We start from the raw sequence: 17,036 nt of genomic DNA, 5'->3' as shown, positions 1-17,036 counted from the left end.
TATGTTCCTGTTCATATTTTTTTAACTTAAAAGTTGACAGACAACCTTTATTACCAATAGTATGTAATGTACTTTACAATGCTCCTGACATATATTTCAGCTTCCTGGATTTTTTTTTTCAACTGGCCTTCAGATATGAAAGGCAGAGTGATTTAACACCTGTTTAGATTTGTCATCCATGTGACGAACTGAAAAGTATGCCGTTTGCAATAAACTTTGCATAAAATAGTTAATTTGCATTGAATTTTAATGGTTCAAAGAATGTCAGGAAAAATGGTCGGCCCTCACGCATGTTCACTTCATCAAATCTGGCCCTCTTTGAAAAAAGTTTGGACACCCCTGCTTTAAGATAACCTGGAATTATCTGTTGACCAACTGGACTTAAAGGAAGGCATCTGGGCCTTATAAAGAGACAGCAGCAGGAGAGAAGTTACCCACAGACATCTCTCCTCCCAGGAAGGTGAGAAAGGAGAGCTGCTGCTGCTAAGGCTTAGGAAGGTAAGAGCTGTGGAAATTGTTGGAGGAACAACCTTAAAATTCAGTAAACACAGCCCCAAAGAAAGGGTCCTGTGCAACCCCCTAACCTCAAGGGAAGAGACTGAACAGAGCCTGGCGAAGGCTGATAACTGTGCCTAGCAAAGATGCTTGGAGGCAGACAGATCTTAGGGAGGAGGTTCTGTGCCCAGTGGGGGCCTGGGATGAGTAGATACTTTTATGTGAGAATCCTGGAGGAGTCAGACAGAATTCAGGGAGGACGAGTGATGCCCTTTAGAAGATAGTGGCAGAATGTACTTTAATTTGGATTTGTTTTAGGTTAATAAACCAATCCCCCAAAAAGAGGACTGTTATTTGTCCTAAACCTCTGGATTATTCTTGAGAATTCATGATAGGGAAATCAGGGCAGAGGACACCACAGAGCAGATATATCACTTTTATAGTGGGACAAGAGGCTTTTTACTGTCTGCCAGTTCTTCCACCTCTAGAATGCTCTCCTGCTCATGTCTTAGACAAAGCTGGAAGAAAAGATAAGAGGCAATATCGTCATATTGGCAGCCTACACAGAAATTGGCCAGGACATTTGAACATGGTGAATCACAGCAGCAGCAATCTTTCTGGTGTGAAAGGAAATCCTTATCCCTTTATTACACCCTCCCAAGGAGCATCAGGGACAACAGAAAGAAGACACAGACCATGTTCTTTTGCTTCTGGCTTTTCTTTGCTCAATAGCTTACTAGATGGTTTAACCAAAAATGCCGAACACTGCCCCCCCCCCCCCGAAAAAAAAAATCCATTGAGGAAAAAAAAGGGGGGAGACCAAAGTTGTTGAGCCAAAAAAAAAAAAAAAAAGACACCCCAACAGCAGTTATTAAGCAAAGAAAAATAAAGAAAATAAAAAAATCAGCATGGCCCCTTTAAGAAGAGGCTTTTTTGCCAGCGGTCATTTTGTTTTTCTGCCACAAGACAAGGTAAGCAGGGGGGTAGGAGAGTGTCCGGGGGGGCCTGGCAGGAGGTGCAGGGGACTAGAGGGGAGGGTCCGGGGGCTGAGCCTGGTTGCTGAGTGTGTTGTAGGGTTGCCAGGTGTCTGGTATTTTCACCTCCTGGCAAGGAAAAAAAACAGAAAATACAGGACATTTTAGGTGTCCGGTATTTCCTGAATTTTTTACCGGAAAGTAGGCAAAAATACCAGACTGTCCAGGTCAATATCAAACACCTGGCAACCTTACTGCTCAACTCTCTCCCTGAAACCTACAGTGCCACCAGCTTGGAACATGCCACAGAGAGGAAGCGGTATGGAGGAGACAGACTCCCCAGAAGATAAATGCAGCCCTGGGACACAGCTGGGAATCAGACAGCTACATTATTGAGCCAAATTGTTAATCTAAGCATTGGAAATTAATGGTGGCATTTCCCTCAGAAAAGGGCTGCCGCAGAGAGGCCTGTTTGAGCAGCCAGCCTCTGTGAAGGCAGAGAAAACTGGAAGGAACTTCAGGAGGAGGGGCTTGTCCATTGCCAGTGACTGATTCTGCCCTCAAACTCCAAACAGGTTGAAGTATCCTTTCTGACAGATCTGTAGACCTTAACATGAAGCAGCAATAAAGGTTTCTAGCTGTTAAGACATACTGTAAATGAAAACGCCACGAAGAACAAAAGCACAATCTAAAGGTCAAATTTTACTCCCCTCATTCATGAGAGTAGTCCTTCCATGTATGATTGTGTTCTCAATTAAACTCAGACAGTTATGACATATTGGGCCTTATTTTCCTCTCGCAAAGGTGCAAATGAAAGTAAACACTATTGAAGTCAACACAGTTACATCAGCATAAAAATCATAATGAAAAGAGAATCTGGCTCATTGACTTTAATGACACTTCTGCAGTACACTGAGTGGATTTGGCCCATATATTATAAAAAGTATGGTGGATATACTTACTAATGTTTTTAAAAAGATGTTTTTACACAACATTTTGAAAAGATCTCCAAGCTAATAAATAGCCTCTCCACTTTTGGGAGAGGGTTAAAAGGAATAATATTTTGTTTTAAATTATGCATCTCCCTAAATCTAATATATTTAACAAACAAAAAAGGAAGAAGAAAGAAACAAACTTACTGTGGTTGCAGTTGCTGAGGTAATCCAACAGGAGGTTTCTGCTTGAGAGTGAACATCATCTGAGCCACTGGGCTGACTTTCTGTGGAACCTGTACCTTCTGAGAGAAAGTCTGCTGAGCAGCCTGCTGAGGAATTGGCCATGGCGGAGCCACAGGGCCCTGACCTCCGGTGGAAGAAGTATCTTGCGTGACAGTATCCTCACAGGAGTTACCTTTCGTCCCTGGTTTACACACACAAAGCTGAGGTCGCAGACACATCCCTCCATTTTGGCATGGTGGTGAACAGTTAGCTAAGAAAAGACATTTTAAAAAGTACCAGTGAAGCAAAGCATGATGGAAACAACAAACCCTCCCTCAAGTACAATGGCAACCTTACTAAATTTCCCCAGCTTTCCATCTTTCGATGTGTAAATTGGATACATTCTGCATACCCACTAAAAATCAAATTGGTGCAAGTTACACAACTTTACTATTGACCCATAGAACCAGATTCTCTTTACATATATTCAATGCACCCCCCAAAAAATGCTGTTGGTACTATTAGGAATTGTTCTACTCATTTCACAGATCAGTCAAATGAGCAACAGAAAAGTTAAATGACTCACCTATTCCCTTCCACTAAAACGGGGACTAAAACTCCTCTTACATGCATATGCCATAATATTAATGTAAAAAACATGAATACATGAACAAGAATAGCTTTCCTTGATGCAGAAGCACAGCAGTAATTAAGCCTAGATCTGGACTTCTAACACTCCTGTCATCTGAAGAAGTGGGTTGTGCCCACGAAAGCGCATGATACCATCTACATGTTTTATTAGTCTTTAAAGGTGCTACTAGACTATTTGTTGTTTTTTAAATACTAAAAACGTATGTCAGAGATTGCAGCAAAACCTCCATCAGAGTGAAGTACTATAATACCACCATGAACCAACATAGTACAAGTTATAGGGCACTTGAGAAAGAACTAGAGGACAGATAACGTCAGTCTCTAAAACCCAGCCTCTTAGCATCATCAAAAGGAGCATTTAGATTTTAGGATTATAACTCAGATTCCAAGCTCTCATGCTCAATCTACTAGACCATATCATTTCCCTAAAATTTTAACAGCATACAGCATTACCATCTTGGAAAAAAAACAAAAAATACTGCAAATCCTGGCCCCAGCTGTTCTGTGGCCACAACAGACTCAAGTATCTGCAAATCTTGAGGTATGCAAACCCTCTGAGAGGTGGCCACCTGCTGCCTAACTCCAATATCTCAAAACAAAGCTGATGCCCATCACTTCCTCTCTTCTATCCCAAACCGCATTCACTTAAAATATCAGGATCAGTCAGCATGATGAAAGAAGGAGCAGTAAGAACATACTGCAGTGATTCTCCATCACAGGTCCATGTACATAGGTCCACAAGTACATTTGCTCATCTGCATATTTGCCTAGTTTTACAAACAGCTCATAAAAAGCTCTAGCAAAGTCAAAGTACAAATTAAAATTTCATACAATTACTTTTTTATTCTGTTCTATATACTATGCTCTCAAATGGAAGTACAATGTTTAGAGTCTTATTTTATTAATATAAGAAAATAATTAATTTTTCAGGAGTAGTGTGCTATGTCACTTTTGTGTTTTTATCCAACTTGGATGCAAGTAATTTTCAGTTGAGGTGAAACTTAGGGGTATGTAAGACAAATCAGATTTCTGAAAGGGATATAGTGATCTGGAATAATTGAAAGCCACTGATATGTTGTACCTCTTACAGACACCAACCCAGAATTTGGCCATAAAAGAAAAATCTTTCTACACATATAGTAATAATAAATGTACAGTAACATTATAGTATCCTATCATGTAAGACCACTGATTTTTCCCTTGCTGTGATTTCCTGAATTATCAATACACAGGAACTTTTGTTATTTTTTGGTGAAAAACATTGTTTTGTGTAGTCTCTGCCAAAGTGGTTGACTTTTAAACAAAACACTATCTCCTCTAAATTAGAAAACAGTTCTTTGCCCTTTTTAAATCAGACTCATGCCATGTGTAGTAAAGTTGGTAAAGCAATCAGCGTCTAAACTTAAAAGCAGGGTATTTTAAGAAAGACAGTCACCTGTTTCCATAACTGGTATTCTTCAAGATGTGTTGCTCATGTTCATTCAATTTCCAGCAGCAGTGCATGTGGCAAGCACATACACCTGCAATGAATGGACATGAGCGATCACTCTCAGAAGAATAATTATATAGTTTTCAAATTTCAGCATAATGTATACCATAATTTCTGCATTTTTTCTCCTTCCTATCTCAACAGATCTTTCAATATGGCTAGTTACATTAGTTAACAGTGCCAACCAGTTTTTCAAAGCCAGCGTCAGCCTAACACACCGGCTCAACCATAAGTATGTGAGAAAAAAGATGATTCATTAAACTATACATCTCCAGCTATGGGAGGGTTGCAACAAACTAATCTAGTGATCTGAGAGAGTAATCTCTTTCATTAGCCCACTTAAACCAGAATATTTCAGTCCCATTTAACAAACATCAACTAGCAAATCCTTTTTTTGCAGTGTCACCAGGGATATTTTATTTGGAGAATTAGAAAGCCATTTCTTTTTCTTTCTCTGAAATACTGGTTTTGGTCAGTACCAGCTCTTCCAACATGTATGTTTCTTTTGGTTTCAAACCTGTACTTTCTTCTTTAATTGTTGTATTGCACCCAAGGATGGTGCTCCTACTTTCCCAGTGTTGCAGTTTATTCAGCAAAGAGCTGTTGTGTTTGCATCTATCATAAAACTCATATGATCATGTTACAGCCCATCCCCCACTGCCATGAGCTTCACCAATTACCTTTGAAAATAATTCAATTTAAAGTTTATTGCACTACACAATTCAACACAACCTTAATATAACCCAAATATTTATCTAAAGGGAATTTCTTACAGCCCCCATTATTGTGGAATGTAATCACAGTCAAAATTACAATCTTTTCTTATTGCTCATAATAATACTATACACCCTGAATATCATTAGAGATAAAATTAATCTTTAAACATAGACTAAATATAACTGATACCAGACTATAACTTTATGTCCACTGTACTAAAATTCTAACAGTTTTGGTCATAATAAACCAAATAATAAATACACAAATATATTCAATTATCAAAATGTATAATGTTAAAAAATATGTACGGGTATTCAATACTCATTAAAGCCAAAGGAAAAACTACTTGAGATTTACATGAAAGTTGGGATTTTTTTTTCCCTAAAATACTTACAATGAATATTGGGTGAAATTAAGATTGTTTGGGTGCTGGTCACAGAGAAATTTTCAGTTAATGGTGCATGTGCATGCCCTGAGTGTTAATTTGGAATCAGAATATTTTATGTAACCTCAACTTGTGTGTTTCATATTGTTGTGTTCTTTAGTAAATTTGTTTTTCAGTGGTACATCTCCTATTGAACTTTTTGTAGGCTAAAGAAAATTTGATACCAGAAGAACAGAATGTTAAAACACAATGTTATTATTTTCATTTGTATTATTGTAGCATGCAATCATGGATCAGGACACACTGCACTAAGCACTACAGAGCAAAAAAGATGATCCCTTATAAAAAGGTAACATTTGTCTGTGTGTATTTTGGTTGATTTTGGACAGATTTTTTTCTTCTCTTACAAAGATGGCATAAGTATTTACAGTAACAAATATATTTTATAACATGGAAACAAAATCTTAACTAAATATTTTAATTGAATTTTGCCTCTTGGCTCATTTTTTATTATTTATTTGCCACGGTATCTTCAAAATTGTTGTTTCATAGTAATAAACTATATTTAAACCTATTCCAACAGTATCAATAACTTGTTAGTGTGTACAGTAAAGATGCGAGTCTTATGCAATCCAAATAAAAATATTAATAGCATTTTTGCCACTAAAGCGTCAACAGAACTTGAGAAGTAGAGTTGAAATAAAAGTGTCCCAGGATAACAAGGGAGAGGATCACAATGGCTAGTGAAACAGCTGGAGTGAGCTGAAAGGACTAAGACAGCTGCCCCAAGCAATATGGATACATGAGAATATTGGGGAAGACGAAGGCAGATGTGGTGAAGAATGTTTCTGTATTTGAACCCAACCAAAGCTGATGATAAATGCTTGCATACACAATTTATGCACTCATTCCACTTTCCTGATTCTAATCTAGTATTATTTGTTGAAGGGGAAACTGTCAAAAGTATGTAAAGTATTTAGGAGCATCACTCCGTTTGATGCTTCTGAAAATATCCTAAATAGGGAAGTATGAGAATGGAAGAAAGATTCATTTTTTTCAAAGTTCTCTTTGCACCATTGTCTAAATAGACCTTTGTACCTTTATCTCAAAAAGAAATCCAGAAGATCTAACTGAATTGGTTAGGTCCAATGATGGCTATAAGATCAAGAACACATATTCCTGCTCATCCAGAAATATAATTTATGCCATCATGTGCCAACAATGTCTGTCTGCTATGTACGCTGGACAAACGTCTCAGACATTTCGCCAAAGAATCAATGCACACAAAACAGATATCAGACAGTTTCACAAAGAAAAAACAGTTTCTTGCCATTTCAACCATAAAGGTCATTGTCTCAACAACTTGACTACCTGCATCCTGCTTCAAAGACATTTTAACACAAGACTTCAAAGAGAAACCTCTGAACTGTCATTCATGCTTAAATTTGACACTTTACGACTGGGTTTTAACAAAGATGCTAATTACCTTACCCATTACAAAGATAGCTTCCCCAATTATCACCTCTAATATCATTAGCTCACTGACATTAACACCGCCCCCATACCGCCTCTGTTCTGAAATTTGATTTGTCCTTTTTATATGTGTTCACTTGTTTTGATTGTATCCCTTTGGTATATATGGTCATGCCAATTTTCTTCCACAATTTGATCTGAGGAAGTGGTTCTGGCCCATGAAAGCTCATCGCCTAATAAACCATCTTGTTAGTCTTTAAAGTGCTACATAGTCCTGTCTTTTGTTCCAGCTAGACCAGACTAACACGACAACATCTCTATTACCATTGGATTAGCTTATCACAATTTAAGAAATGATTTCACTTGCATTTTAAGAACATTGTTACTTACTGCTGGATAAATGGACTTCTGTGTACATTAATGCCTGTGTCTTCACAAAATAAACTAATAATATAGCTTATCAAGTTCAGAAATTCTGTTTGATACAATATAAAGATGGCTGTCTCATCACCAATTTAACACTCATGCAGCATAAGATATTAAATGGAAACTACTGGATAACTATCATACCCATTAGCTTAGCAAATCAGAGGGCAGTTACTTCCATTGTATTTAACCTTGTTGAAAGAGACACAATGGAGATGCCAAATTTCTTCACACTGCTTTCTTTCTTTCAATCTGGAGAAACTCACTTTGCCAAAGCATGATATAGTGGTCTGAGAGTTACAAACAGAAATCTCCAGATAATGCAGGTGAAATTGACATTCCTCCCTCGCTACAGTACTATCAAATACATCTGTTGGTAGATAGGAGCTCAGTGGCCACTCCAAGAGTAAGACAGATAACTGCCATTCTGGAGAGACCATACCATTTTTTCTGCAATCTCCTGCACAACATCCAGCTGCTATAGTGACAGACACTTCATAAAAGTTTATAACGTTATGCAGACATATAAACAAACATCACCAATTTTGGATAGGAGTAAGATAAAAAGAACAGTCACATTTTATAATCCATGACAATTTGTGTTTTATACACTCCTAAGATATATTTTTTGAAATCACCTATCTTAACTTAAGGGCTCTTGAACAAGTGTAAACACAAACACACAGAAAATTATGACAACAACCCACCCAAAACTGCCCCATCCTACATAATAAATAAATAAGCCAGGACATTGGAAAATACAAACAAAAACTCCCATCACTCTAAAAAATAAAATGGTAATTCAGATGGCAAATTGATAATTTTGCCAAGAATACTGGAAGAATTAAGAATAGTGATAGAAATGTAACCGTGTTAGTCTGGTGTAGCTGAAACAAAATACAGGACTATGTAGCACTTTAAAGACTAACAAGATGGTTTATTAGATGATGAGCTCCCGTGGGCCAGACCCACTTCCTCAAATCAAATAGTGGAAGAAAATAGTCACAACCATATATACCAAAGGATACAATTTAAAAAAATGAACACATATGAAAAGGACAAATCACATTTCAGAACAGAAAGGGGATACGGGGGGGGGAAAAGGAAGGTGAATGCCTGTGAGTTAATGATATTAGAGGTGGGGAAGGGTAGATGTCTGTGAGTTAATGGTATTAGAGGTGATAATTGGGGAAGCTATCTTTGTAATGGGTAAGGTAGTTGGGGTCTTTGTTCAGCCCCCTGCGGAGAGTGTCGAATTTTAGCATGAATGCCAGTTCAGAGGATTCCCTTTCAATTCAATTCACCATGGATGTAGAAGCACTATACACCAACATCCCACATGAAGACGGATTACAAGCTATTAGAAACACTATACCAGAGGACACCACTGCCAACCTGATAGCAGACCTATGTAACTTTGTTCTCACCCACAATTATTTCCAGTTTGAGAACAACTTATACCTCCAGATCAGCGGCACAGCCATGGGTACACACATGGCCCCACAGTATGCTAATATCTTTATGGCTGACCTAGAACAACGTTTCCTCAACTCCCGTCCCCTTTTACCCCTTCTCTACTTACGCTACATCGATGACATCTTTATGATCTGGACGCATGGCCAAGAAACACTGGAGACATTCCACAGAGATTTCAACAACCTACACCCCACCATTAACCTCAGCCTGGACCATTCCACACGAGAGATCCATTTCCTGGACACCACAGTACAAATCAACAATGGAAAATTAGACACCACCCTCTACAGAAAACCCACTGACTCATACAGTTACCTACATGCTTCCAGCTCCCATCCAGCACACACCATACGATCCATCATCTATAGCCAAGCCCTTCGATACAACCGCATCTGCTCTAATCCCACTGACAGAGACCAGAAACTTCAGGATCTCTACCAAGTATTTATAAACCTCAACTACCCACCCGGAGAAATAAAAAAGCAAACTGAAAGATCCAAACGAATACCTAGAAACCATCTACTACAAGACAGACCCAAGAAAACCAACAGTAGAACACCACTTGTCATCACCGACAGCTCCCAACTTAAACCTGTCCAACACATTATCAATAAATTACAGCCTATACTGGAACAGGACACTAAACTCCAAGAAGTTCTGGGAGACAGACCCATAGTCTCCTATAGACAACCACCTAACCTCAAGATGATTCTTACCAACAACCACAGGACATACCACACTAATACCAACCCTGGTACTTTCCCTTGCAACAAACCCCGTTGCCAGCTTTGTCCACATATTCACTCTGCTGACACCATTATTGGGCCTAACCAAGTGAGTTATAAGATCAAGAATACATATTCCTGCGCCTCCAGAAATATAATCTATGCTATCATGTGCCGAAAGTGTCCGTCTGCTATGTACATTGGCCAAACGTCTCAGACACTTCGCCAAAGAATCAATGCCCACAAAACAGACATTAGACAGGATCACAAAGAAAAAACAGTTTCTTGCCATTTCAACCAGAAAGGACACTGTCTTAATGACCTAATCACATGCATCCTACTTCAGAAGACTTTCAAATCTGCACTTGAAAGGGAATCCTCTGAACTGGCATTCATGCTAAAATTCGACACTCTCCGCAGGGGGCTGAACAAAGACCCCAACTACCTTACCCATTACAAAGATAGCTTCCCCAATTATCACCTCTAATACCATTAACTCACAGACATCTACCCTTCCCCACCTCTAATATCATTAACTCACAGGCATTCACCTTCCTCCTCCCCCCCCCCCCCCGCATCTCCCTTCTGTTCTGCAATGTGATTTGTCCTTTTCATATGTGTTCATTTTTTTTAATTGTATCCTTTGGTATATATGGTTGTGACTATTTTCTTCCACTATTTGATCTGAGGAAGTGGGTCTGGCCCACGAAAGCTCATCATCTAATAAACCATCTTGTTAGTCTTTAAAGTGCTACATAGTCCTGTATTTTGGAAGAATTAAGACCCTCATCCCAAATTCTGCTCCAGTCACATAAACATGAATCCTGAATAACACCACTGAAGTTCATGGAATTCATTTAGCTTTATCCCAGTACAACTACGCAGAATTTGAACTCTCTTCGTTAAAAGAAGTTAAGCTAATTTAAAATCATAAAGTAATTTTTTAAATTCTTTATATCCTTGATTTCTAATCATACATGCCAGATTTTGATCTCAGTTATAGCAGGAAAAATCCAAAGAGTTTCTCTAAGTTGTATATAAAATATATGAAGTATTAAAAAGAAAACTGCATCACTCTTTCATTTCCTCTTGTAACAAAACAAGCAGCAGCTTATCTAATACAAGTTATGAGGAGAAATTTTGGGCTACGTCTAGACTGGCATCATTTTCCGCAAATGCTTTTAACGGAAAAGTTTTCCATTAAAAGCATTTGCGGAAAAGAGTGCCTAGATTGGCACGGATGCTTTTCCACAAAAGCACTTTTTGCAGAAAAGCGTCCGTGCCAATCTAGATGTGCTTTTGCACAAAAAAGCCCCAATCGCCATTTTCGCGATCGGGGCTTTTTTGCGCAAAACAAATCTAAGCTGTCTACACTGGCCCTTTTGTACAAGAGCTTTTGCACAAAAGGACTTTTGCCTGAATGGGAGCAGCATAGTATTTCAGCAAGAAGCACTGATTTCTTACATGAGATCGTCAGTGTTCCTGCGGAAATTCAAGCGGCCAGTGTAGACAGCTGGCAAGTTTTTCCACAAAAGCAGCTGCTTTTGCGAAAAAACTTGCCAGTTTAGACATAGCCTTGGTGTTTTAGGCAAGTCAGTGACAGATAGGGTTCCCAGGAGTCTGATTTTTGACTGGAACACCCAGTAGAAAAAGGGACCCTGGCAGATCTGGTCAGCACCACCAACTGGGTAATTAAAAGTCCTATTGTCAGCTAGGGATGTAATAGTATAACCTTTTAGATGGTTAACCTATAAGTTTAGGGTTTTCGGATACTGTGAACTATTACACACAGGCAGCCTGTGAGAGCAGGAGCTGCAGGTGGGAGCCGGTGCACACAGGGAGCCAGCTTTTACAGATACAGAGGTAATAGTGCAGGAGGGAGGGTAGCTGGCTCCTTAGGAGGGGAACTGCAGGTGGGAGCTGGTGTGCACCAGAAGTAACACAGAAGGACCCCAGGGCTAACACAGGCACTTTACCTGCCCTGGCTCTGCTCAGCTTCCAGAAGTAGCCTTCAGTTCCACACAGCCCTTAGGCACAGTCAGGCTCCACATGCTGCCCTGGCGCCAAGTGCCAGCTCCACAGATCCCATTGACTGGGGACTGTGACCAATAACAGCTATGGGTGTGGTACCTGTGAAGGCAGCATGCAAAGCCTCCTTACACCTAGCACCATCGGGACCTGGCGGAAGCTTCCTGGGAGTTTCAGTAAATACCGCTGGGACTCCACACCCAGAATCACCTCCCATAGCCTCCACTGCAATCCTCTCCCACATCCTGAACTCCTAATTTCTGGCCTCAGCTAAACCAGCACCCTCAGACCAAGTCCTCATATTTCCTTGAATGCAAGTGATGGAGAAAGGAGGGATGAGGAAAGCAGGGCTATGGTCTCAGAGAAAGGGCGGGGCAGGGATGTTTGGTTTTGTACATTTAGAAAGCTGAAGATGAAAAATTGTTGCATGTTATCTCCACAGCAATTTCCAGCTGCCCTTTTACTTAAGTTATTCAATAACACAGATTGTGGGATGACAAAATGGGAGGTTCCAATTGTAATACATCATAAAACTGTCTATTGTCTCCCTACACCCATTTAAAAAAGCAATTACATTTTTATTTTTATAAATATCCAAGACAGGCATCTGCAACACGCAACAATTATTACAATTTAACTTGTACTAGATGTACTGTTATTACTGTGCTTAAACACCATTGTTTTCCCCATTAAGTTTCTAAAATGCGGAATATTGAAGTACAGATCTGATAGCTGAATCAAGGGGCCAATATTGTTCCTCTTGAAGTCAATGGGAAATTTGCCTTTGATTTCAATAAGAGCAAAACAGGACAGTAGGGCCAAACATCAGCTCCGACATACATATTAATAATGTGGTATAGGTTAGCCAGAAAATGGAAAGATAAGTAACAAAGTAGTAAACTTTACACTGATTCTGTATTGTGGATAGTGAAAATCACCATTTTGCAGAGGGCCAATCCAAGGCCTTTGAGCTGAAGTAATATAAAAGTTGTGGAAAGACCTTGTGCTGATCTTTTGCCCAGAAGTGAATTTTACCTTACAATACAGGGAATGATGGTACGGGAGAGGTTGTGGAATCTCCATCACTGGAGATATTTAAGAGCAGGTTAGACAGACATCTGTCAAGAACAGTCTAGATGATACTGGGTCCTGCCATGAGGGCAGGGGATTGGACTCGATGACCTCTCGAGGTCCCTTCCAGTCCTAGTGTTCTATGATTCTATGGTGTAAATGAAGTGCAGAGCTGATTTATCTTATATCTCCTTATTGGCTGCTTTTCCTTCTACATTCTCTTGCCTTCTTTAGCATATGCATGCAATCATTTTGTACCCACTGAATACCAAATCAATCAAAGTTTCTGATTCTAACCTTAATGCTAATGGTTTTATTGTAAAGCACATGATTTTTCAATTTTCTCTAAATGTTTAAATGCCTGCGCCAGCATGTTGTTTGATAACTCTGAGACTCAGAAGACATAGGCTCCTATTTAGGCACCTAAATGAAGTGAACACGGTTTTTTTGGTTTTTTGTTTTGTTTTGTTTTGTTTTCCAATGGGAGCTACCGGATGCTCAGCACTTTCCAGAATCTGACCCAAATTGTGGATTTTTAAAATTTTGCCCTTGATTTTCAACCTGAACTGTAAAATTTTTCCTCTATAACATCATTTAATTTACAAGTTTATTTTTTCGGTGTCTCGAGTGTAACCTTTAATAAACTGAACTATACAGTGAAACCTGCACTTAGAATAACATTTATTAAGCAACCCTTTGTCAAAAGTCACTTCAAAGTCTCTTCAAAGCTCTCCATACATTCTTGACTTCTATTTAAAGATCAGCTCTATCAGGCAACTAGTTTTTACTTGTCTCTTGAGTGGTTGATTCATATATTTTCACTCTCATAACTGAATTTTTAATTAATTGAAAATTACTATAAGTTTTATATTATTTCTAATGAGCCCAGACCTTAATCATTTCTTTCTTGTTCAGAGGATAAATCCATGTTGAATTTTTACTTCTTAATAGCACATAACCGGCAATCAAGTCAAGCAGTACACTGGATTTCCAATAGCTCTATTACGGCACACGTTGTCACATTATGCAACAGTTTCCAAGTATTTGATGAAATATTCCACATCCTTTATTACATCCCAAAATATTTGCTTTGATCTGTTTTCAGTATATTCTCTCTCCTATATAAAGCGGAGTGAATTATCAGCCACAATGCAAACAACAAAGTTAAAAAATAAAGTCGCCAGAAGTAAGATTAAACTAACAAATGTGGCATTGTCTCAGATTCCAGTGTAGTAAGATCTGGAAAAGATGTCTGGATCAAATTTAGGTCAAGAAAAGAAAAATGCCAAGTTGTAACAATGCCACCTGCTCCTAAAGCAGTGGTTTCAAGTTCCTTTTCATGCCAAACTAGAATAGGCTTGTACAGGTGTTATATAACAGGGCATGGTAAGTACTGATTTTTTTAATGTTGATGCTGTTTTTATAGTAATATAATATTGTATTTAATTCAATACATTATTATATTTGTATATTTTTAAAATATATCTCAGTATTCTCCATGAGTGAAATTCAACCCTGGTGCAGATGCCCTCCCAAAAATCCTATTTGAGGATAAGTGGGTCTTAAGGACTGGGCTTTTTGCAGCCAATCTGTATGTGGCAAATTTCACCCTGTGTAACTAATCCTTACCTGAAGCTCAATATTAGGTTTATCTGAACAGCCCAGGGACTTGTATAAACTCATTGAGGTCTTTCAATTACTATCAGTACAATGGTGAACATCCAAAGTAATAGCATTAAACACAGTGGTATTACTCTGGATTTATATCACTGAAACAGACAGATGAGATTGGACAGAAGACTGACAACCATAAGATCTGAACTGTATTATGGTGGAGTGGATGTGCAACCAGCATGGCATAGTTTCTATGAAACTAATGGGGAAGGTGATCAACATCTTTGAAAACGCAGGCCAAAGGTTGTGCAATCATAAATGTTCTTGATTGTGTAAGTGTCAATAGTCTCTATTATATAGCTACACTGGAATAAAAGACCCTCGGCATGGTCACCACTGGCCTGGATCAGCTGATTTAGGCTCACAGGGCTTGGGCTCTGGACCTAAAAATTACTGTGTAGAGGTTTGGTCTCATAGAGGAGCTCAGGCCCTGAGATCCTCCCTCTTGTGGTATCCCAGAGCTCAGGCTCCAACCTTTTACACAGCAATTTTGCAGCCCGAACTCTATGACAGCATTGACAATACATTGCTACAACAACGCAAACAAAGACACGGCACCTACAAATTAGTGGTCATGGGGGGGGGGGAGGTTTCAATGCAACCATTTCATTATACTTCTCTCAAGAATAATTTTCAAAAATTACGCCTGAGTGGACATGAAAAACAAATTTATTTCTGCAAGAATGATAACTAGTAAGACTAGAAAATCATCAAAACTGTGAGAATTACTTGACTGAAGAACTGTAACAGTCATCTTACTGATAGTTCTATCCATTTTTTCATTCAGATTTTTTTCAATTCAGAAAAAGCACACAATGCTCTATTCTTTAGAAAAGTTATATGATCCTCTTAATCTTTGTAGAGGAAATATTATGACCAACTCTAATCTTTCTGCACATGGACTTTGTTCTTATCATATCTCTCAGGCCAAAAGGAATTCTTTTCCTAACTACACATCTAATAAAAGTGTTCAACGTTGTTAGAATTCTTAACTGGTCCATTTCAAAACATCTGATACATTCTTATATTGACTTCTACAATTGTGTATACATGACCTCTAGGAATGTGATGAAAACAGTGCCCTCACTATGTATTCTTAATTTTTGCTCCCATAAAAAAAGAAGTGTGTGGCTAGAATAAAGACTATATGACATACTCCAAGATTCTTCTCTATGCAACTTTATGGAATACTCTTAAAATGCCAAAACATAGCAGCAATTAAAGGCAGACTAAACTAGAGGCACCAAAAATTTCATTTTAGCAAAAATACACTTTATGAGACCAGTTACATCCTACATCATTTGAAAAAACGTTTTAAGTGCATCGTGATATAAAATATGAGTTTTGAAAGTGAAAGCAAAAATTAAATTAAAATTTCAGATGCTGTATTTCCTTCTTTTGTTTTCAAATACGGTGACCTCTCCATACAAATGTCCTCTCCCTGTGCATCCTCTTAACAGGTGCCTAATACTCAAAAAAGGCAAAGAGGCCAGAGCATTGAAGTCATCAATGTTGCTTTGAGTTCAAAGCGTGATGGATCTGCAAAGCAGGGAACTTACACTCCCATCAGCCTCCTCCCCACTGAACATCCCCATACTCCTGGCTAAGCAAGGATTACATTTCCTATCAGCCCTTTCTCCTTTCCCTAGCCATGTAAGGGAGAAAGTCCTGAACCATGACGTGCCTGGGATCTTTAGGGAGTGAGCAGCAGGGAGCTGGAGAGAAGCCCCATAATCTGTGAACAGAGCCACACTCAGAACAGGATGTGACATCATAGGTCTGCATGGGACTTACATGGGAGCAGTAGCAGCTGGACAGGGAAATAGTGTAATGTGGCCCCAGTGAGAGACATTAATTGAACCTGGCATGGATTCCCTCAAGTGCCTACTTGCCTGGACAGAGACTGGACTGAAGAAGACTCCCCAGGCACTATGCCTGAAGATCCCCAACTCAATTAAACCAGCCCAGGGACTCAAATAGGAGCTGCTATAGCTCACTCTGAACTCTAACTCTTTAAAAGCTTCCAAATCCAGGGTATTTGCAACCTTTTCCTGCTTTTCATTTAGCCATATGTCTGAGGGTATGTCTACACTACAAAGTTAGTTCGAACTAACTTAGTTCGAATTAGTTAATTCGAACTAAGCTAGTTCGAACTAACGCGTCTAGAACTAAAAACTAGTTCGAACTAGCGTTTTGCTAGTTCGAACTAGCAAGTCCACATTGAGTGGACTCTGAACAGGGCTTAAGGATGGCCGGAAGCAGTGCCGGCAGGGCATAAAAGGAGGACTTAGAGCA

At 39.0% G+C, this 17,036-nt stretch overlaps 1 protein-coding gene across 7 annotated transcripts in view; it reads right to left on the bottom strand.

Annotated features, from left to right (window-relative positions):
- Positions 1 to 17,036, bottom strand: part of LTBP1 (latent transforming growth factor beta binding protein 1) — a 321,387-nt gene that overhangs the window by 291,558 nt on the left and 12,793 nt on the right. For all 7 annotated transcript variants that reach the window (XM_075924972.1, XM_075924973.1, XM_075924974.1 and 4 more), the window contains exon 3: positions 2,609 to 2,897. In XM_075924972.1, the coding sequence (XP_075781087.1) occupies positions 2,609 to 2,897 (289 nt within the window). The remainder of the gene's footprint in view (positions 1 to 2,608; positions 2,898 to 17,036) is intronic.

This window comes from Pelodiscus sinensis, chromosome 3, assembly GCF_049634645.1.
Source record: "Pelodiscus sinensis isolate JC-2024 chromosome 3, ASM4963464v1, whole genome shotgun sequence".
NCBI classification, from domain to species: Eukaryota; Metazoa; Chordata; order Testudines; family Trionychidae; genus Pelodiscus; species Pelodiscus sinensis.
The sequence above is the reverse complement of the archived record's forward strand: the minus strand, read 5'-3'. Positions and strand labels throughout refer to the sequence as shown.